A 23927-nucleotide genomic window follows, 5' to 3' on the forward strand; every position below is an offset into this window, starting at 1 on the left:
CTCTGTCACAGGGGTCTGACTGATGTTTGAGATGTGAGATGAGATGTATGATTATGTGCGTCTCTCTGTCACAGGGGTCTGACTGATGTTTGAGATGTGAGATGAGATGTATGATTATGTGCGTCTCTCTGTCACAGGGGTCTGACTGTGATGTTTGAGATGTGAGATGAGATGTATGATTATGTGCGTCTCTCTGTCACAGGGGTCTGACTGTGATGTTTGAGATGTATGATTATGTGCGTCTCTCTGTCACAGGGGTCTGACTGTGATGTTTGAGATGTGAGATGAGATGTATGATTATGTGCGTCTCTCTGTCACAGGGGTCTGACTGTGATGTTTGAGATGTGAGATGAGATGTTTGATTATGCGCGTCTCTCTGTCACAGGGGTCTGACTGTGATGTTTGAGATTATGAAGAGCTACGGACACACCTTTGAGAAGCACTGGTGGCACGACCTTTTTCGCGTCGTCTTCCGCATCTTCCACAACATGAAGCTCCCTGAGCAGCAGACCGAGGTGAGTGGCTATAGTTATTGTCCTTGCGTAAGTAGTAAGTAAGCCTTTTCCAAGCCAAAAAAAAAGCTTGTGGGCCTATGGGAGTTTCTTCTGGAATTACACTAAACAGAAATATAAACAAAGTGTTGGTCCCATGTTTCATGAGCTGATATAAAAGATTCAAGAAATGTTCCATTACGCACAAAAAGATGATTTCTCAAATGATGTACTCCGTTTGTTTACATCTCTGTTATTGAGCATTTCTCCTTTGCCAAGATAATCCATCCACCTGACAGGTGTGGCATGTCAAGATGCTGATTTAAACAGCATAATAATTACTTTTATTGCCGGGGACAATAAAAGGCCACTCTAAAATGTGCAGTTTTGTCACACAACACAATGCCACAGCTGTCTCAAGTTTGGAGGGAGCGTGTAATTGGCATGATGACTGCAGGAATGTCCACCAGAGCGGTTGTCAGAGAATTGAATGTTCATTTCTCTACCATAAGCTGTTAGAATTTGCCAGTACGTCCACCTAGCCTAACAGTCAGAAACCGTCTCAGGGGAAGCTCATCATTCTCACCAGAGTCTTGACCGGACTGGGCTTCAGCGTCGTAACCGACTTCAGTGGGCAAATTCTCACTTTCGATGGCCACTGGCACGCTGGAGAAATGTGCTCTTCACGGATGAATACAGAATATCCAGCAACTTGGCACAGCCATTGAAGAAGAATGGGACAACATTCCACAGGCCACAATCAACATCCTGATCAACTCTTTGTGAAGGAGATGTGTCACGCTGCATGATGCAAATGGTGGTCACACCAAATACTGACTGGTTTTCTGATCCTGATTTTAAGTTATCTGACCAACAGAAGCATCACTGTGTTCCCAGTCATGTGAAATCCATAGATTAGGCCCTTTTTTTTAGTTTATTTCAAGTGACTGATTACCTGAGCTGTGACTGACTGCGACTCTGAAATGTTGCATTTTATGTAATAATACTTTTTTTTGTTCCATCTTTTGTATATTTTGTGTCTTGTGACTTCCTGTAGAAGCACGAGTGGATGACCACGACCTGTAACCACGCCCTGTACGCCATCTGTGACGTCTTCACCCAGTTCTATGAGCCTCTCAGTGAGGTCCTGTTGGCTGACATCTTCACTCAGCTGCAGTGGTGCGTCAGACAAGGTGGGGGCCTTCCTCTCAACAGTGAGGGGGGAGGAAAAACACAGCTGACTCACACACACACACACACACCCCTAACTAATTAAATATCTACCGTAAAATGATGTGTGTAACATTTTACCAGAAATGTAATGTTTAGGTGATGTAATGGTGAATGACGTCAATATATTCTCTTCCCCTTTCCCGCAGATAATGAACAGTTGGCCCGGTCAGGGACTAATTGCCTGGAGAACCTGGTCATCCTGAATGGGGAGAAGTTTAGCCCAGAGGTGTGGAACGCCACCTGCTCCTGTATGCTGGACATCTTCCAGACCACCAGCCCACACGCGTGAGTTCTGCTGCTGGCCGGCCTGTCTGTCACCTTGACGTTCTCACAACTTCAATCCCATCACCATGAACGTAACAGTAATATATTGTGTTTTTTTTTATATATAAACAGAAAACACACTGTTCGAGAATATGAGGATTGTGTGTGCGTGCATTAGCAGTGCTGTCAGATGTGGTCTAGTCATGTGCAGAACTTGTTGCAGGCCATGGTGACTCATGGCCACATCATGTGGCCAGCCAGAACACAGGAAACACTCCCACAGACCACATGACTGACGATTTGCACATTTTCTGTTTGCACTTCTCAACAGCCTATTGACATGGCGACCGGCTGGTCAGGAAGAGGAGGCTGGTGATGGGAAACACATGGTGAGCAAACAATAACATTTACGAACCATCTGAGCCTGATCAGACCAAGAGTAACAAGAGAAAGCAATTTGACTCTTGTAAATTGATCTGGTCCTGTTTATGATCTTAAACCAACGTGCAGACCGAGCCTTCTCATCTCATTGGCTGGATTTGTCCGTATTGTTTACAGGATGTCGATTTTGACACCCAGTCTCAGAACAGCTATGACAGGGCCCTGTCGGAGAAAGGAGGGCAGAGCCAGATATCCACCGCCAGTGATGACACCTGGAAAGGGAAACCCCACGCCAGTAAGCAACGGGTTACACAAATATTTGGGCTTCTCCCCTCAACTCACATTTCTCTCTCTCTCTACCTCATTATCCTTCATGTCATTTTCCACGTTTGACCTCCAGGCTCTCGTCGGTCCCTGTTTTTTCAAATAAAGCATTATTAGTCACATACCTATATTATGCAGGTGTAAGGGTTATGTTGTAAGCACCAACAGTGCAGTAATATACCTAACAATACACACACAAATCCCCCAAATTTAAAAACAAAGGAATGAAGAACTATCAGAAAGAGCAATGTCATAGTCTGGAATAATGCAAGAAACGTTTTGAGCAAATAATGTTTAAAAAAATATATATAATACTGCAAAGTTGTCTAGGAGCTATAAACAGGGTGACCGTGTCATCTTCCTGATGCCTCTGTGCTCTGTGTCAGGGATGTCAGACCAGAAGCTGTTTGCAGGGCTGCTCATCAAGTGTGTAGTGCAGTTGGAGCTGATCCAGACCATTGACAACATTGTCTTCTACCCGGCAACCAGCAAGAAGGAAGACGCAGACAACATGGCTGCTGCACAGGTTTTATCACAACCGTGTCTGTCCTTTATAAATATAAAGTCATGATGTTTATTAACATGTAGTTAATTATAGCTTTGAATACCCTACACCCCAAAACACACTAAGTTTATGTTGCTGGGGGATTGACCGGGGGGCTCTGTGCTGTGTCTGTCCAAGAGGGATGCCCTGGAGGAGGTTGCAGAGGAGGGGGTCCCTGGGCAAGGGGAGCAGGGCATGTACAGACACCTCTCCTCCCAGCACCTCTTCAAGCTGCTGGACTGCCTGCTGGAGTCGCACACTTTCGCCAGAGATTTCAACTCTAACAACGAGCAGAGGACTGCACTCTGGAGAGCAGGTATGTTCAACTGTCTCTCTCTTGGTGTGTTAAGAGGATCTATCAGATGAGCTAATCGGCCAGGCTGTCATATATAAATGTTTTTTGATATAGGATGCTCTTGTCTGCCCCGTTCTGTCTGTCTGCCCCGCTCTCTGTCTGTCTGCCCCGCTCTGTCTCAGGATTTAAGGGGAAGTCGAAGCCCAATCTGCTGAAGCAGGAGACTAGTAGTCTGGCCTGTAGCCTGCGTATTCTGTTCCGCATGTACTGTGACTGGCAGCTCCAGGACTCCTGGCCTGACATCCAAACGCGGTTGCTGCTGTGAGTGTCTGAGGGAAGGAAAGATGGGGGAGGGGGGGTCATGCTGCTGTTAGTGTCTGAGGGAAGGAAAGATGGGGGGGGGGGGGGTCATGCTGCTGTTAGTGTCTGAGGGAAGGAAAGATGGGGGGGGGGGGGGGTCATGCTGCTGTTAGTGTCTGAGGGAAGGAAAGATGGGGGAGGGGGGTCATGCTGCTGTTAGTGTCTGAGGGAAAGATGGGGGAGGGGGGTCATGCTGCTGTTAGTGTCTGAGGGAAGGAAAGATGGGGGGGGGGGGGGTCATGCTGCTGTTAGTGTCTGAGGGAAGGAAAGATGGGGGGGGGGGGGTCATGCTGCTGTTAGTGTCTGAGGGAAGGAAAGATGGGGGGGGGGGGTCATGCTGCTGTTAGTGTCTGAGGGAAGGAAAGATGGGGGAGGGGGGTCATGTTGCTGTGAGTGTCTGGGGGAAGGAAAGATGGGGGAGGGGGGTCATGCTGCTGTGAGTGTCTGAGGGAAGGAAAGATGGGGGAGGGGGTCATGGTGTGATAAAACCTTGACAATTGTAAATGTGACTTTGGGTCCTTTTTTAAAGCACTATATAAACACCATGTATTATTATAATTAAAGATATAAAAGCATGTGTTCACACCAATGATGTCGAGGCAGCAACCTGAGGGAAACCCCAATGTGTTAAATCCTCAGTAAAAATGGATCCAGTATTGTGTGGCCTGAACAAATGAAATGTAAATTTGATTCCAACATGTCATCCTTAGTCCTTTGGCTGCCTCCCTGCTTGGTCCAGCTGTAACAGGTTCTTCAGCATTGGTTTGTCCGGATGTTTCACTCCCGGCAGTGCAATGTGTGGTAATGTTGGTCCGGTCCTGTCCTCAGGGTGTGCAGCGAGGCTCTGTCCTACTTCATCAGCTTGACCTCAGAGAGTCACAGAGAGGCCTGGACCAGCCTGCTGCTAGTACTGCTCAGCAGGACCCTGCGACTGACCGACGATAAGGTTACACACACCTACATCCACATGGACTGAAATATTTGCGCGTTACACACACACACACACACACACACACACTGACAACTGGGTTTGGCTTGCAGTGACAAGTGCCACACAAGTGATCTGTTTTTTTTTTGGAAGACTTTATGTGAACACGCGTCTGCCAACACCATTTCAACTCTATATACCTCGCCTGGGTAGGCAGTAGGAAAAGACAGTCTATTTCCCCTAACGTCCCATTGACGTATCTAATAGGTCAAATGGTTTGAATAACAAGCCATAGGACAGCCTCTCACTGTCCTCCTTTCCCCTCAGTCAATGAATTTGAATTCTGTAGAGGAAGGGACACTGATTATCTAACAGCTTGTCTTTTGTAATGACCTTGGTATGTAAAAGAGGCCATTAGCTGTGTGCAGGCAGACCAGGGGCCCTTTGGCTACCTCTGCTACATCAAGGATCTCTGAATTGGACTTGATTCAGTGCAGATTTCCCCTTCTACAGCTTACAGTCCGTTATCCTTAGCCTGGTTCAGTCTCATTGAGAATGGGTAACTAAAGGAAGGACACTGTTAGCTTAGGTACCAACACGTTTCTTGGCACATACCAATCAGACAAACAGGAAGTGTGCAGCTTTGTGGGTTATTTTGACTTTGACTAAGAAATGTTTCCTCTTCCCAAATCCCACCTTCAGGTGTACACGGTGGCTTCTAAACAAACAACGTTGATATTTAACTTTGGCCATACTTCAAACGATCCACTCTTTGGCATCACACTCCACTCACCCTAAGCATATTTCAGTTTGTGTGTGCGTCTCTCTGTTTGATGCTAAATAGTCTGTTCTTTGTCCCTTTCCGTCCTCAGTTCAAGCTTCATGCCTCCTGTTACTACCCTCACCTGTGTGAGATGATGCAGTTTGACCTGATACCAGAGCTCCGTGCCGTCCTGCGACGCTTCTTCCTCCGCATCGGCTCAGTCTTCCACATCGCTGCTCCTGAGATGGGCTAGGCCAACCCGCCCTAGGAGGGTCTGGAGATGGAATGGTCTGTGTGTGTGTGTGGGGGGGGCACTGGTGGATGGTGGGATGCATGAAGAGCCCCCCTATCGGGAGTAAGGCAGTGCGAAGGGATGGGAGGATGTAGATCGACGCAAAGATTCTGTTACCCTGAGGGAAAGATGCTTTGATGCTCAGTTCCTGTTTATCTTCTGCAAAGGAAAGGCTTCAAGAGTTGGTAATAAGGTCTGGTGCCCCTTAAGACGGACTCTGCTGGGTAAAAAGCTCTGTGAAAGAACAGAGCTCTCTGACTGTTTCTCAACACTGACGTTAATGTCAAATGTATGGAAAAATGAACTACAACAATTAATTGATGTGGTTTTATATATATATATATCCTCTACCTGATTTTTTTTGTTTGTCCTATTTGTTGATTTAAGACTGAACGAACACGCATATCCAAATGCTAACGCAAATGAAGAATACCGTTAGTGAATATGCTGAAAAACACCTTCAGTGTTGTCGTAGCACACCTGTATTCAGCATCCTACCCTAGGATTACCATGAGTGGGAATGGCTTGCTCCCTAATGGATGAGCAAGTACGGTCGGTTGTTCCCCTGCCACCATTCCCCATTGATCCTATCATGTGAATCACTATAGCCTGTTATGAGTCCTAATTTTACTTGTATTTATTTATTTTTATACTTATTTTAAAGCAACATTTACATGCCAGTTTACTTGTTGAAAGGCTACTGCACATTCTCTATGTTCTGAGAGCAAAATGGAATGACTAGCTATTTTCTAGAATGAATCTGGTGTCACGTAAAAAAAAAAAGGATGTCTACAATGCAACACCCATGGTATTACATAGCAAGGATGAGATGTTCTTCTCTTGTCAGACAGTTAGTTCTATGTTACACCTAATGGAGCCTGCAACAGACCCCTCGTGTATTGACTGTCCAGAACTTTCCCAGAGTGGAATGCCTGTCAGTATTGTCAGTGAAATACCAGACGGGGGTAAGAATGAAGAGAAACGTTACTCCTAAATATGTCAGGGTATAGCTACCATCTTCATCATTTGTAGTTTAATCCTGTCTGCATTTTCTTATTTTTTTAATAAGGATGTATATAATTATTTGAAGTGCATTTAAATATTTTTGAGAAGCATTCCTCTACCTTACAACTATGGATGTCTACTTTCCCCTTAAGGGGAACTATACAGTATATGGAGAAATAAATAGTGTAAAGTTTTCATGTAAAATAGAAAATTAAGCGCTATACATATTGTGATGTAATCTCCCAAGCATTTGATGAAGTAATCAATAAACCTTGAATTCAGATCTATAGCGGAACTGCTTTTGTTGGTTCACTGGAAAGTTAAATACTGTCATCGCTGTAATGGTAGCAGCTACTGGTGTGGCCTTTTGACAAATGCGATTCTAAAGTTGACCACAGCGTGGCGCTGTGAACCTCAAACGTTAGAACGGGAGTCCTTTGTTGGGGGGGTAACAAAGGTTACCATGGAGATGTGAAACATCCCTTTGTTTTGGGTTGTACAGACTGAGATATATATATATAGAAATATTTTTACGTTCTGGTAAAGCTGTACTGTGTTTAATTTAATTCCCGAAGAAAACCGACAACGTTTATCAAGAAAGTCATCTGAATATATATATATATATATATATACATATTGCGACCTAAAATGAGGTCCAAGAAGATGGGATTGACCCTCTTGTTAGGCTGCTAAATTAATCTTAATGTAGTTGGCTAATAATGTCGCAAACATTGCAGGCGTGTAGATGTACACACATCTAGTTGGATGAAGAAAGCGCCATTCAATGTCAGTGGGCGGAACAGCTAGCTAGTAATGGCAATTTCTTCTTTTTTTTATGGCTAAATTGAGCCAGATTAGCTAGCTATCCCAGTCAGCGCTCCTCCTTTTTTGCTCCAGCAGAAACGCCGAATTATGATCCTGTCTGCTGATGTTTGGATTTCGTTGTGGACTTTGTGCCAACCATTTCAAGTAAGTGTTTTCATATTGTTTTAACGTAGTTTAATCAGGTTTAATGTTCAGTTTCTACGAGCTGTATGACAACGTTAGCTAAAGAAGCACATCCACCGATTTTTACCAAATCGGAATGGGAAAGATGTTAGCTTGCAAACTATTTAGAGGAAAGAAATGTTAAATTTAAGCGAGCCAAACAAACTAGCTACATTCCCTGTCCTAGGTTTTATGCGAAGAAAATGAATTGAGACTAATTTCAGTAGCCAAATAACAAACCCAGGATAATTGACCAAGATAACTACTTGGGGGAATGATTTAGTTACATTTTCAATAAGCAAATTTAACAAACTACTGTACCTTTTTTTATGTTGAAATTGTAATGTGTTACTTTAGCAAGTGACGATTGCGCAAAACTGAGTTGATATCCAACGAGCCATATTCCGGTGGATTTTAGGGTGCGTTTACACTGACAGCTCAATTCTGATCTTTTCTTTTTACTAACCAGATCAGCTCCGAAAAAGAACTATGATTGATTGGTGATTAAGACCAATTAGCGGAAGAAATATACATTGGGTAATTTGTGTAAAAGTAGCCTTATATTGCATTCACGTCATCTCAAACTCGGGACCTCTGAGTTAAAATGTAAGTAAGTAATTTGCATAGATGTCGAGCTTCCTATTGGTTGGTTCTGGTACCTCCCAAGTGGGAAACTCGGGGCATGACTCTTCTGCCCATGTTAGAAAGTTGGAAATGTAGTAAACTAAGTATTAAATAAATATATATTTTAGATTCTAAAAAGTAGCCACGCTTTGCCTTGATGACAGCTTTGCACACTCTTGGCATTCTCTCAACCAGCTTCATGAGGGAGTCACCTGGAATGCATTTCAATTAACAGGTGTGGGTTAACTTGTTTCCTTCTTAATGCATTTGAGCCAATCTGTTGTTTTGACAAGGTAGGGGTGGTATACAGAAGATAGCCCTATTTGGTAAAATACCAGTCCAAATTATGGCAAGAACAGCTCAAATAAGCAAAGAGAAACAACAGTCTATCATTACTTTAAGACGTGAAGGTCAGTCAATCCAGAACATTAAGAACTTGGAAAGTTTCTTCAAGTGCAGTCTCAAAAACCATCGAGCGCTATGATGAAACTGGCTCTCATGAGGACCGCCACAGGAAAGGAAGACCCATAGTTACCTCTGCTGCAGGGGATAAGTTTATTAGAGTTACCAGCCTCAGAAATTGCAGCCCAAATAAATGCTTCACAGATTTCTAGTAACAGACACATCTCAACATCAGCTGTTCAGATGAGACTGTTTGACTCAAGCTTTCATGGTCGATTTGCTGTAAAGAAACCACTAATAAAGGACACCAATAAGAAGAAGAGACATGCTTGTGTAACAGTATAACTTTAGACCGTCCCTTCGCCCATACCCGGGCACGAACCAGGGACCCTCTGCACACATCAACAACTGACACCCACGAAGCATCGTTACACAAAAGCCGCGGCACTTGCAGTGCAAGGGGAACTACTACTTCAAGGTCTCAGAGCAAGTGACGTCACCGATTTGAAACGCTATTTAGCGCGCACCACCGCTAACTAAGCTAGCTGTTTCACATCCGTTACACTTAGGCCAAGAAACATGAACAATGGATATTAGACTGCTGGAAATCTGTTCTTTGGTCTGAGGATCCAAATTTGAGATTTTTGGTTCCAACCACCATGTCTTTGTGAGACGCAAAGTAGGTGAACTTTGCATGTGTAGGTCCCACAGTTATGCGTGGAGGTGCTTTGTTGGTGACACTGTCAGTGATTTATTTCGAATTCCAGGCACACTTAATCAGCATGGCTACCACAGAATTCTGCAGGGATATACCATCCCATCAGGTTTGGGCTTAGTGGGACTATCATTTGTTTTTCAACTGGACAATGACCCAACACACCTCCAGGCTGTGTAAGGGCTATTTGACCAAGAAGGAGAGTGATGGAGTGCTGCATCAGATGACCTGGCCTCCACAATCACTCAACCTCAACCCAATTGAGATGGTTTGGGATGAGTTGGACCGCAGCGTGAAGGAAAAGCTCCCGAGTGGCGCAGCGGTCTAAGGCACACTGGTTCGATTCCAGGCTGTATCACAACCGGACGTGATTGGTAGACCCATAGCACTGCGCACAATTGGCCCAGCGTCGTCTGGGTTTTGTCGGTGTGCCAAGAGTGTGCAAAGCTGTTTTCAAGACACAGGGTGGCTACTTGGAATATCAAATTATTTTTTACACTTTTTGGGGGTTTACATGATTCCATATGTGTTATTTCAATGTTTTGATGTCTTCACTATTATTCTACAATGTAGAAAATATAATGGAAAAACCCCTGAATGAGTAGGTGTGTTCAAACTTTTGATTGGTACTGTTGTTGTGTGAGGAATGTGAGACAATATCCACAGGAAAGTATCATTACATTAACTTTTCAAAGCTATGTTAGTGATTTCCGATTTTAATCACCTGAAGCATGCACACACACGATAAATGCATGCACGAGACGCATGTTTTCATGGTTCTGCGCATGCTTCAGATGATAGAAATACGAATGAGCTACTAGCGCCTTGAGAAGTTGTCGTTATACTTTCCTGTGGATATATTGTCCCACATTCAAATCGGGGTAACTCGTTGTGGAAAGTATCAGAATAGACCAATTTCCGAGTGGTCTGCAACGCCGCATACCCAATACACGCGCCTCACGTAGCAGAGACGGTAAGAGGAGACACGCGCATCACGTAGCAGTAGCCGGAAGAGGAAGCGCGACACACTACTTCCTCATTTTTTTCTGGTTACATTAGTCAGTCAAAGAACTAAGCAAACCAGACCGAGCTGCATTGTTTATTGGAGAACCTCCCCGTTAAGCAGACCGGAACGGAGCATTTTTATTTCCAATGGTAAACGGCTTGAGTGAACTATCTTTATTTTTCCACTATCTTTGGCAATAGTACATTTCACTTCTCTCCTCGGATTTTGACAGCAGGACTGATACATTTTCAGAAAATAGGATTAAAGCCACTCGCTAAGAGTGTTGCCGTTGACTAGGTAAGAACATGTCAATTATGATTGTTTTTACGTGACAATATAATTAGATTAGTTTATTGTTATGTTAAATATGTAGTTAGCTGGCTTGTTTATCAATACATTGCTATGCAATTCCATGGTAATACATTTATGCTGAGTCTCCATACAACTTGTTTCCACAACTCTATATACTCAAAGATAACAATTTCCACGGACATTTTTTTACAAAAACGAATTTATTTGGTTTAAACAGTGCAGATGCATTTTGGTAACATAATGACGATGTATGCTGCATAGTTGTGGTGTAACTTTGCAATCATTGTTTTTTGGTGGTTTGGCATACATTTTAATGTGAAATTCTTAGACTCCGCATTATTCTGTAACTGTAGAATTGCCTAAACGAAAAATGGCCACTTTGAAACATCACTAAAACGAATTACTGTAGCTATCTATGTGTTTTGATCAAGTTGGGAGCTGTATTTAAATCAGTCAATCTTTCAGTATTATTTGCCTTCACAATGATATGGACTGGCTAGATTGTTCCATGGAATTCCGTGTAGCCCTAGTGGCTAGCGACACGTGCTGGTTAGCTGTGGCTACTGTAAACATATGCTTTATTCAGCAAAGGCAACAAAGTAGCTCCCCACTTTCTAGTGCCATTTTTCGATGTCATCATTTTGGGGATTGTTCCCACTTGTCAAGTCGCGAGTCACAGGTAACTCTTTATACCACAAGAGTCTTAAATGTCACTATAAGGAAAGGTCCGGTTCGGTGAAGATCTGGAATATATGTGCGCGTCGTTTCTCCCACGTGGGGTTCTTGTGAAGTTGTTAGAACAACAGGGGTCCGTCCCCTCCTGTCCACACTGACGCGCAAGCACAAAGGGATTTAAGGCATCACTTGTGTTTTGTGAAGAAATATCATTTTATTCTTCATTTTGGGGGTTACTTGTGAAAATGACAAATATAATACATTGTTAATATTTCTGATTTACGTGTTAAGTAACATTAGGTCAACAATTATCATGTGTTCATAGTGTGTGTGTGTGTGTATATATATATATATATATATATACATACATACATACATACATACATACTGGCAATTATAAATGCAAATTTGTTCTGAGTCAACCTAACTGGTAAATAAATGCTGATCATATATTTAACCTCTGTCACAAACAACCTGCTGTTTTAGTCTGTTGGTTGTCAGAGCACCTTGCCCTGTCATGACTGTTCTGAAGCCACAGGCCAAAGGAAGGTTGTTTGTGGGGGCAGGCAGGTAACGACAACCATTGCCATCTGTTTAATCTCCAATTAAAGCGATGCACTTTGACCCCACCTGTCGATCTAATTTTGCCCACTATAGTTCCCCTCCTCCCCCAACCCACCGATGCTTATTGTGATTAATTATGCTCCTTTAAGATCTTCGTTGTTCTCTTACCACCAGGGCCTGAGCCACTACACCAGCCTTGTTTTTTTTGTCTTCAAGACGTCTATTTTCTGCATACCCAGAATGACACAGATTGGATTAAACACAGAGGACTGATCCAAAGAGGTGTGTCGCGAGCAGGTTAAACCGAGAGCCTGGGGCAAAGAAGAAAGACGAGACGAGGAATGATGACTTACAACAACAGAGAACTAGTGGTATACTATATCACCTATAAACTATCACAGAGGGACTACCCCTTCAACCACATGGAGCTCACAGAAGCCCAGAATCGGACTGAGGGGGGACAGGTGGAAGGGGGTGCGGCAGTCATGACATACGTCAACGGGACGAGTCCCGGTACTCCTCCACCACGGCAGTCGCCCCCCTCCTCCCCTCGGCGGACAGCGGGCCTGGACGCAGTGAAAGAGGCATTGCGGGACTCTGCCAACGAGTTTGAGCTGCGTTATGCCAGAGCTTTCAGTGACCTGTCCTCCCAGCTACACATCACGCCGTCCACAGCCTATCAGAGCTTTGAGAACGTGATGGACGAGGTGTTCCGGGACGGTGTCAACTGGGGACGGGTGGTGGGCCTGTTTGCTTTCGGAGGGGCCCTCTGTGTAGAATGTGTGGACAAGGAGATGAACCCCTTGGTGGGAAGGATCACAGACTGGATGACCGTCTATCTGGACAACCACATCCAGCCCTGGATCCAGAGCCAAGGAGGATGGGTGAGTCACGAGTGAAAGATGTGTGCATGGGGGTAGGGAAGGGTCATGGGTCATTTAGCTCAATGTGGGTTGTTGTATGAAGCATCAGTTCTAGAGGTCGTTGGTACCTGGATAGTTTAGACTGTTTAACTGTTGATTCTGCACATTAGCACCCGTTGTGTGTCGCGTCAGTTTGACTGATCTGTGTACTGTATTTCACGCCTGACCTCTGGTCTCAGGCTGATTTGTCAGCTCTTGGACCTGAGACTGTTCTGTTTTTAAAGTGACTGATCTCTCTCGAGACGTGGTGCGGTTGGCTCCAGATCAGCCAAGGAGAAAGACGGGCGATAAGACGGCGTGAGATGGTTGCCTCTGGTCAGTTGGGCATTGATCAGCCTTATTGAGTTTTTAGCTGACTCGAAGTGAGCTCCTCCGTTGGCTGGGATCGAAGTCTTCAAGGGGGAATGAAGTATAGGCTTGAGCTTTATAGATCAACCTTTGTTTTCCCCTGGTTGCTTTCCACGTCTTCCTCTGTTCTGAGCCAGCAGCCTTCAGATGAAAGCAGTGTTCTCTCAGGTCAGCTGAGTTGTCCTGTTCCTGGTAGGTGGGTGTGTTCTGGGATGTGAGAAGGACACTGTTAAGGTCAGCTCTTCCTTTGTGTGGGCTGACACATGATGGGGTGTGGATTGGAATGGGGAGGGGATGTTGAAACAGTCTCGAAAGGGATGGGTCCTATAGAAACTGGCATCTGATTGGGTACGTTGTGTGTGTGTGTGTGTGTGTGTGGAGGGGCCATCCGATTGGGTTGTCTCTCTGCTGTTGCAGAGCTGAAATTGATTTTTAATTTTAAGAGTTGAAACAGGCAGATGACTTGGTTAGTGACAGCTCATATGCCGCCACCCACCACATCCAGAAACACCAGACTCAACGCCTTGAACCACTGGACGCTATTAACGGGAACAGTAACTCATCACGTACAGGACCTCTGTGTAAACAGTCTGTCTGTTATTCTGATGAAACACATGCCCAACCACCTGAGCACCTTAACAAATTTGAATGTTGTTTCTGTCATCGGATGTTGACTGTTGCTCTGAGTGGAAGACGTGAATGGCCTAAATATTGAATGGAATTGTGTGTTCAATCAAGCAGATTCAGTCAAGTAGTTTGGTTTCTGTTCTCCTTGTGGTATTGGAATTGGGCCTCCAGACAAATGTTGTGTCCTCCCTGTGTGTGCTATGTCAATACACACACATCCTAACTAACGTTACCGGTTCAATGTTTGGCGTTCTAGCCATGCCATACTATTGAATCATGAGCATGCCTCAGACCGAGCACATACACACACACACACACACACACACCCCATAACACACACACACACACACACCCCATAACACACACACACACCCCATAACACACACACACACCCCATAACACACACACACACACACACCCCATAACACACACACACACACACCCCATAACACACACACACACACACCCCATAACACACACACACACACACCCCATAACACACACACACACACACACACACCCCATAACACACACACACACACACACACACACACACACCCCATAACACACACCATAACACACACACACACACACACACACCCCATAACACACACACACACACACCCCATAACACAGATAAACAGTATATTGATGTATCTTATCATTCCATACTCTACACAAGAATGCACATAACACTTTTGCTCAGATTTGAATTTGTCTGATGTGGTTTCTATGTGTAATGAAGAGAACAAACACACATCCCTCAGTGAGCACCAGGGGTGTAAAGTACTTCAGTAGTTTTTGGGGTATTTGTACTTTACTGTTTATATTTTTGACAACTTTTACTTCACTACATTCCTGAATAAAATATTGTACTTTTTACTCCATACATTTCCCCTGACCCCCAAAAGTATTTATTACATTTTGAATGCTTAGCAGGACAGGAAATGGTCCAATTTACACACTTATCAAGAAAACAACATCCCTGGTCATTCCTACTGCCTTTAATCTGGCAGACTCACTAAACAACTGCTTCGTTTGTAAATGATGTTTGAGTGTGCCCCTGGAAATCTGTAAATGGAAGGGAAAACCGTGCTGTCTAGTTTGCCTAATATAAGGAATGTGAAATTATTTATACTTTTTCTTTTGATACTTACGTATATTTAAAACCAAATACTTTTACTGAAGTAGTATTTCACTGGGCGACTTTCACTTTTATCTGAGTAATTTTATAAAAAGCAATCTTTCCTTTTACTAAGGTATGACTTTTGGGTACTTTTTTTCACGACTGGTTGTTTTCGGACCTGGGACATCCCCACACCACAGGCGAACCTATTAAAATGTACCCTATATTTTCCAGAAAGAAATGCCCTCTTGTTTACCCATTTCGCTCATGTTTCATTACAAACCTAACCAACACACTTCTTTCTCTGTCTTGTTTTCCCCCTGAAACACGTAGGGTATGCTCTGTCCTGTTTTCCCCCTGAAACATGTAGGGTATGCTCTGTCTCTGTCCTGTTTTCCCCCTGAAACACGTAGGGTATGCTCTGTCCTGTTTTCCCCCTGAAACACGTAGGGTATGCTCTGTCCTGTTTTCCCCCTGAAACATGTAGGGTATGCTCTGTCTTGTTTTCCCCCTGAAACACGTAGGGTATGCTCTGTCCTGTTTTCCCCCTGAAACATGTAGGGTATGCTCTGTCTCTGTCCTGTTTTCCGCCTGAAACACGTAGGGTATGCTCTGTCCTGTTTTCCGCCTGAAACACGTAGGGTATGCTCTGTCCTGTTTTCCCCCTGAAACACGTAGGGTATGCTCTGTCTCTGTCCTGTTTTCCGCCTGAAACACGTAGGGTATGCTCTGTCTCTGTCCTGTTTTCCCCCTGAAACACGTAGGGTATGCTCTGTCTCTGTCCTGTTTTCCCCCTGAAACACGTAGGGTATGCTCTGTCTCTGTCCTGTTTTCCCCCTGAAACATGTAGGGTATGCTCTGTCCTGTTTTCCCCCTGAAACATGTAGGGTATGCTCTGTCCTGTTTTCCCCCTGAAACACGTAGGGTATGCTCTGTCCTGTTTTCCCCCTGAAACACGTAGCGTATGCTCTGTCTCTGTCCTGTTTTCCGCCTGAAACACGTAGGGTATGCTCTGTCTCTGTCCTGTTTTCCCCCTGAAACACGTAGGGTATGCTCTGTCCTGTTTTCCCCCTGAAACACGTAGGGTATGCTCTGTCCTGTTTTCCCCCTGAAACACGTAGGGTATGCTCTGTCCTGTTTTCCGCCTGAAACACGTAGGGTATGCTCTGTCCTGTTTTCCCCCTGAAACACGTAGGGTATGCTCTGTCCTGTTTTCCCCCTGAAACACGTAGGGTATGCTCTGTCCTGTTTTCCCCCTGAAACACGTAGGGTATGCTCTGTCCTGTTTTCCGCCTGAAACACGTAGCGTATGCTCTGTCTTGTTTTCCCCCTGAAACACGTAGGGTATGCTCTGTCTCTGTCCTGTTTTCCGCCTGAAACACGTAGGGTATGCTCTGTCCTGTTTTCCCCCTGAAACACGTAGGGTATGCTCTGTCCTGTTTTCCCCCTGAAACACGTAGGGTATGCTCTGTCTCTGTCCTGTTTTCCGCCTGAAACACGTAGCGTATGCTCTGTCTCTGTCCTGTTTTCCCCCTGAAACATGTAGGGTATGCTCTGTCCTGTTTTCCCCCTGAAACACGTAGGGTATGCTCTGTCCTGTTTTCCCCCTGAAACATGTAGGGTATGCTCTGTCCTGTTTTCCCCCTGAAACATGTAGGGTATGCTCTGTCCTGTTTTCCCCCTGAAACATGTAGGGTATGCTCTGTCCTGTTTTCCCCCTGAAACACGTAGGGTATGCTCTGTCCTGTTTTCCCCCTGAAACACGTAGGGTATGCTCTGTCCTGTTTTCCCCCTGAAACACGTAGGGTATGCTCTGTCCTGTTTTCCCCCTGAAACATGTAGGGTATGCTCTGTCCTGTTTTCCCCCTGAAACACGTAGGGTATGCTCTGTCCTGTTTTCCCCCTGAAACATGTAGGGTATGCTCTGTCTCTGTCCTGTTTTCCCCCTGAAACACGTAGGGTATGCTCTGTCTCTGTCCTGTTTTCCCCCTGAAACACGTAGGGTATGCTCTGTCCTGTTTTCCCCCTGAAACATGTAGGGTATGCTCTGTCTCTGTCCTGTTTTCCCCCTGAAACACGTAGGGTATGCTCTGTCCTGTTTTCCCCCTGAAACACGTAGGGTATGCTCTGTCCTGTTTTCCCCCTGAAACATGTAGGGTATGCTCTGTCTCTGTCCTGTTTTCCCCCTGAAACACGTTGGGTATGCTCTGTCCTGTTTTCCCCCTGAAACATGTAGGGTATGCTCTGTCCTGTTTTCCCCCTGAAACATGTAGGGTATGCTCTCTCTCTGTCCTGTTTTCCCCCTGAAACACGTTGGGTATGCTCTGTCCTGTTTTCCCCCTGAAACACGTAGGGTATGCTCTGTCCTGTTTTCCCCCTGAAACACGTTGGGTATGCTCTGTCTCTGTCCTGTTTTCCCCCTGAAACACGTAGGTTATGCTCTGTCCTGTTTTCCCCCTGAAACACGTAGGGTATGCTCTGTCTCTGTCCTGTTTTCCCCCTGAAACACGTAGGGTATGCTCTGTCCTGTTTTCCCCCTGAAACACGTAGGGTATGCTCTGTCCTGTTTTCCCCCTGAAACATGTAGGGTATGCTCTGTCTCTGTCCTGTTTTCCGCCTGAAACACGTAGGGTATGCTCTGTCCTGTTTTCCCCCTGAAACACGTAGGGTATGCTCTGTCTCTGTCCTGTTTTCCGCCTGAAACACGTAGGGTATGCTCTGTCTCTGTCCTGTTTTCCCCCTGAAACACGTAGGGTATGCTCTGTCTCTGTCCTGTTTTCCCCCTGAAACACGTAGGGTATGCTCTGTCTCTGTCCTGTTTTCCCCCTGAAACATGTAGGGTATGCTCTGTCCTGTTTTCCCCCTGAAACATGTAGGGTATGCTCTGTCCTGTTTTCCCCCTGAAACACGTAGGGTATGCTCTGTCCTGTTTTCCCCCTGAAACACGTAGCGTATGCTCTGTCTCTGTCCTGTTTTCCGCCTGAAACACGTAGGGTATGCTCTGTCTCTGTCCTGTTTTCCCCCTGAAACACGTAGGGTATGCTCTGTCCTGTTTTCCCCCTGAAACACGTAGGGTATGCTCTGTCCTGTTTTCCCCCTGAAACACGTAGGGTATGTTCTGTCCTGTTTTCCGCCTGAAACACGTAGGGTATGCTCTGTCCTGTTTTCCCCCTGAAACACGTAGGGTATGCTCTGTCCTGTTTTCCCCCTGAAACACGTAGGGTATGCTCTGTCCTGTTTTCCCCCTGAAACACGTAGGGTATGCTCTGTCCTGTTTTCCGCCTGAAACACGTAGCGTATGCTCTGTCTTGTTTTCCCCCTGAAACACGTAGGGTATGCTCTGTCTCTGTCCTGTTTTCCGCCTGAAACACGTAGGGTATGCTCTGTCCTGTTTTCCCCCTGAAACACGTAGGGTATGCTCTGTCCTGTTTTCCCCCTGAAACACGTAGCGTATGCTCTGTCTTGTTTTCCCCCTGAAACACGTAGGGTATAATCTGTCTCTGTCCTGTTTTCCGCCTGAAACACGTAGCGTATGCTCTGTCTCTGTCCTGTTTTCCCCCTGAAACATGTAGGGTATGCTCTGTCCTGTTTTCCCCCTGAAACACGTAGGGTATGCTCTGTCCTGTTTTCCCCCTGAAACATGTAGGGTATGCTCTGTCTCTGTCCTGTTTTCCCCCTGAAACATGTAGGGTATGCTCTGTCCTGTTTTCCCCCTGAAACATGTAGGGTATGCTCTGTCCTGTTTTCCCCCTGAAACACGTAGGGTATGCTCTGTCCTGTTTTCCCCCTGAAACACGTAGGGTATGCTCTGTCCTGTTTTCCCCCTGAAACATGTAGGGTATGCTCTGTCCTGTTTTCCCCCTGAAACACGTAGGGTATGCTCTGTCCTGTTTTCCCCCTGAAACATGTAGGGTATGCTCTGTCTCTGTCCTGTTTTCCCCCTGAAACACGTAGGGTATGCTCTGTCTCTGTCCTGTTTTCCCCCTGAAACACGTAGGGTATGCTCTGTCCTGTTTTCCCCCTGAAACATGTAGGGTATGCTCTGTCTCTGTCCTGTTTTCCCCCTGAAACACGTTGGGTATGCTCTGTCCTGTTTTCCCCCTGAAACACGTAGGGTATGCTCTGTCCTGTTTTCCCCCTGAAACATGTAGGGTATGCTCTCTCTCTGTCCTGTTTTCCCCCTGAAACACGTTGGGTATGCTCTGTCCTGTTTTCCCCCTGAAACACGTAGGGTATGCTCTGTCCTGTTTTCCCCCTGAAACACGTTGGGTATGCTCTGTCTCTGTCCTGTTTTCCCCCTGAAACACGTAGGTTATGCTCTGTCCTGTTTTCCCCCTGAAACACGTAGGGTATGCTCTGTCTCTGTCCTGTTTTCCCCCTGAAACACGTAGGGTATGCTCTGTCCTGTTTTCCCCCTGAAACACGTAGGGTATGCTCTGTCCTGTTTTCCCCCTGAAACACGTAGGGTATGCTCTGTCTCTGTCCTGTTTTCCGCCTGAAACACGTAGGGTATGCTCTGTCCTGTTTTCCCCCTGAAACACGTAGGGTATGCTCTGTCCTGTTTTCCCCCTGAAACACGTTGGGTATGCTCTGTCTCTGTCCTGTTTTCCGCCTGAAACACGTAGGGTATGCTCTGTCTCTGTCCTGTTTTCCGCCTGAAACACGTAGGGTATGCTCTGTCCTGTTTTCCCCCTGAAACACGTAGGGTATGCTCTGTCCTGTTTTCCCCCTGAAACACGTTGGGTATGCTCTGTCTCTGTCCTGTTTTCCGCCTGAAACACGTAGGGTATGCTCTGTCTCTGTCCTGTTTTCCCCCTGAAACACGTTGGGTATGCTCTGTCTCTGTCCTGTTTTCCGCCTGAAACACGTAGGGTATGCTCTGTCTCTGTCCTGTTTTCCCCCTGAAACACGTTGGGTATGCTCTGTCTCTGTCCTGTTTTCCGCCTGAAACACGTAGGGTATGCTCTGTCTCTGTCCTGTTTTCCCCCTGAAACACGTAGGGTATGCTCTGTCCTGTTTTCCCCCTGAAACACGTAGGGTATGCTCTGTCTCTGTCCTGTTTTCCCCCTGAAACACGTAGGGTATGCTCTGTCCTGTTTTCCCCCTGAAACACGTAGGGTATGCTCTGTCCTGTTTTCCCCCTGAAACACGTAGGGTATGCTCTGTCCTGTTTTCCCCCTGAAACATGTAGGGTATGCTCTGTCTCTGTCCTGTTTTCCCCCTGAAACACGTAGGGTATGCTCTCGCTCTGTCCTGTTTTCCCCCTGAAACATGTAGGGTATGCTCTCTCTCTGTCCTGTTTTCCCCCTGAAACACGTTGGGTATGCTCTGTCCTGTTTTCCCCCTGAAACACGTAGGGTATGCTCTGTCCTGTTTTCCCCCTGAAACACGTTGGGTATGCTCTGTCTCTGTCCTGTTTTCCCCCTGAAACACGTAGGTTATGCTCTGTCCTGTTTTCCCCCTGAAACACGTAGGGTATGCTCTGTCTCTGTCCTGTTTTCCGCCTGAAACACGTAGGGTATGCTCTGTCCTGTTTTCCCCCTGAAACACGTAGGGTATGCTCTGTCCTGTTTTCCCCCTGAAACATGTAGGGTATGCTCTGTCTCTGTCCTGTTTTCCCCCTGAAACACGTTGGGTATGCTCTGTCTCTGTCCTGTTTTCCGCCTGAAACACGTAGGGTATGCTCTGTCTCTGTCCTGTTTTCCCCCTGAAACACGTAGGGTATGCTCTGTCCTGTTTTCCCCCTGAAACACGTAGGGTATGCTCTGTCCTGTTTTCCCCCTGAAACACGTTGGGTATGCTCTGTCTCTGTCCTGTTTTCCCCCTGAAACACGTAGGTTATGCTCTGTCCTGTTTTCCCCCTGAAACACGTAGGGTATGCTCTGTCTCTGTCCTGTTTTCCCCCTGAAACACGTAGGGTATGCTCTGTCCTGTTTTCCCCCTGAAACACGTAGGGTATGCTCTGTCCTGTTTTCCCCCTGAAACATGTAGGGTATGCTCTGTCTCTGTCCTGTTTTCCCCCTGAAACACGTAGGGTATGCTCTTTCACTAAAACACACAGATCTGTTGGCAGCTGTACGATGTATAGAGTAGGTGTGTCCTATTACCTGGTTTTATTGTGGCGTTAGAAAGAGAACCAACCAGCTGCGTAGGGGAGGCCACACCCTGTTAAGGCACAGGATGACTTACTGCTGTCCTACCTAACAAACATGTTCATTCAGTTCTCCCTGACCGCTCTTCATCCCATAGCTGCTACATAACCTATTCGGTCCTGATTTGTGTTAGAGAAATGACCTGAGAAGAACGACTGAAAGAGAGGTTGAAAGTTAATAGCAGATTGAGTTATGAAGACTGAGTGACAGGTGGAATCCCCCTTGAGTCAACGGTTGGGTCTCTGTCTGACCTCAGTGGTGAAGGAGGTTAAAGGCAATGGCGGGAACAGCACATTTTAAGGAATGCTAGGTGGAATCCCCCTTCTCTCTGACCTCAGTGGTGAAGGAGGTTGGAAAGTAAACAGAGTGCCAAAGAGCGTCATTTCGAAACAAATTGTGTGAGAGAATGTAGTCAGTCTACTGTAACAGTATGGTGGAGGGAGAGAATGTAGTCTACTGATACACTGTAACAGTATAGTGGAGGGAGAGAATGTAGTCTACTGATACAGTATGGTGGAGGGAGAGAATGTAGTCTATTGATACAGTATGGTGGAGGGAGAGAATGTAGTCTACTGTAACAGTATGGTTTAGGGAGAGAATGTAGTCTACTGATACAGTATGGTGGACGGAGAGAATGTAGTCTACTGTAACAGTATGGTGAAGGGAGAGAATGTAGTTACTGATACACTGTAACAGTATGGTGGAGGGAGATAATGTAGTCTACTGATACACTGTAACAGTATAGTGGAGGGAGAGGATGTAGTCTACTGATACACTGTAACAGTATGGTAGAGGGAGAGAATGTTGTCTACTGATACACTGTAACAGTATGGTGGAGAGAATGTAGTCTACTGATACATACTGATACAGTATGGTGGAGGGAGAGAATGTAGTCTACTGTAACAGTATGGTAGAGGGAGAGAATGTAGTCTACTGATACACTGTAACAGTATGGTGGAGGGAGAGAATGTAGTCTACTGATACACTGTAACAGTATGGTAGAGGGAGAGAATGTAGTCTACTGATACACTGTAACAGTATGGTGGAGGGAGAGAATGTAGTCTACTGATACACTGTAACAGTATGGTGGAGGGAGACAATGTAGTCTACTGATACACTGTAACAGTATGGTGGAGGGAGAGAATGTAGTCTACTGATACTGTAACAGTATGGTGGAGGGAGAGAATGTAGTCTACTGATACTGTAACAGTATAGTGGAGGGAGATAATGTAGTCTACTGATACACTGTAACAGTATGGTAGAGGGAGAGAATGTAGTCTACTGATACACTGTAACAGTATGGTGGAGGGAGAGAATGTAGTCTACTGATACTGTAACAGTATGGTGGAGGGAGAGAATGTAGTCTACTGATACACTGTAACAGTATGGTAGAGGGAGAGAATGTAGTCTACTGATACTGTAACAGTATAGTGGAGGGAGAGAATGTAGTCTACTGATACACTGTAACAGTATGGTAGAGGGAGAGAATGTAGTCTACTGATACACTGTAACAGTATGGTAGAGGGAGAGAATGTAGTCTACTGATACACTGTAACAGTATGGTGGAGGGAGAGAATGTAGTCTACTGATACTGTAACAGTATGGTGGAGGGAGAGAATGTAGTCTACTGATACTGTAACAGTATAGTGGAGGGAGAGAATGTAGTCTACTGATACACTGTAACAGTATGGTAGAGGGAGAGAATGTAGTCTACTGATACACTGTAACAGTATGGTGGAGGGAGATAATGTAGTCTACTGATACTGTAACAGTATGGTGGAGGGAGAGAATGTAGTCTACTGATACACTGTAACAGTATGGTAGAGGGAGAGAATGTAGTCTACTGATACACTGTAACAGTATGGTAGAGGGAGATAATGTAGTCTACTGATACAGTATGATGGAGGGAGAGAATGTAGTCTACTGATACACTGTAACAGTATGGTGGAGGGAGAGAATGTAGTCTACTGATACACTGTAACAGTATAGTGGAGGGAGAGAATGTAGTCTACTGATACACTGTAACAGTATGGTGGAGGGAGAGAATGTAGTCTACTGATACACTGTAACAGTATGGTGGAGGGAGAGAATGTAGTCTACTGATACACTGTAACAGTATGGTAGAGGGAGAGAATGTAGTCTACTGATACACTGTAACAGTATGGTAGAGGGAGAGAATGTAGTCTACTGATACACTGTAACAGTATGGTGGAGGGAGAGAATGTAGTCTACTGATACTGTAACAGTATAGTGGAGGGAGAGAATGTAGTCTACTGATACACTGTAACAGTATGGTAGAGGGAGAGAATGTAGTCTACTGATACACTGTAACAGTATGGTAGAGGGAGAGAATGTAGTCTACTGATACACTGTAACAGTATGGTGGAGGGAGAGAATGTAGTCTACTGATACTGTAACAGTATGGTGGAGGGAGAGAATGTAGTCTACTGATACTGTAACAGTATAGTGGAGGGAGAGAATGTAGTCTACTGATACACTGTAACAGTATGGTAGAGGGAGAGAATGTAGTCTACTGATACACTGTAACAGTATGGTGGAGGGAGAGAATGTAGTCTACTGATACTG

At 45.4% G+C, this 23927-nt stretch overlaps 2 protein-coding genes across 4 annotated transcripts in view; both read left to right on the top strand.

Moving 5' to 3' along the window:
- Positions 1-7163, top strand: part of LOC110491169 (brefeldin A-inhibited guanine nucleotide-exchange protein 2) — a 47418-nt gene extending 40255 nt beyond the window's left edge. For all 3 annotated transcript variants that reach the window (XM_036947654.1, XM_036947655.1, XM_036947653.1), the window contains exons 30-39: positions 386-515; positions 1549-1684; positions 1871-2009; positions 2320-2377; positions 2547-2664; positions 3080-3219; positions 3376-3553; positions 3715-3853; positions 4721-4838; positions 5693-7163. In XM_036947654.1, the coding sequence (XP_036803549.1) occupies positions 386-515; positions 1549-1684; positions 1871-2009; positions 2320-2377; positions 2547-2664; positions 3080-3219; positions 3376-3553; positions 3715-3853; positions 4721-4838; positions 5693-5836 (1300 nt within the window). In that variant the 3' untranslated portion in view covers positions 5837-7163. The remainder of the gene's footprint in view (positions 1-385; positions 516-1548; positions 1685-1870; positions 2010-2319; positions 2378-2546; positions 2665-3079; positions 3220-3375; positions 3554-3714; positions 3854-4720; positions 4839-5692) is intronic.
- A 3436-nt stretch (positions 7164-10599) lies between these two features.
- The window catches only part of LOC110492635 (bcl-2-like protein 1), a 43762-nt gene continuing 30434 nt past the window's right edge, over positions 10600-23927 (top strand). The window contains exons 1-2 of the mRNA XM_036947656.1: positions 10600-10911; positions 12340-13049. Of these exons, the coding sequence (XP_036803551.1) occupies positions 12507-13049 (543 nt within the window). The 5' untranslated portion in view covers positions 10600-10911; positions 12340-12506. The remainder of the gene's footprint in view (positions 10912-12339; positions 13050-23927) is intronic.

This window comes from Oncorhynchus mykiss, chromosome 16, assembly GCF_013265735.2.
Source record: "Oncorhynchus mykiss isolate Arlee chromosome 16, USDA_OmykA_1.1, whole genome shotgun sequence".
NCBI lineage: Eukaryota > Metazoa > Chordata > Actinopteri > Salmoniformes > Salmonidae > Oncorhynchus > Oncorhynchus mykiss.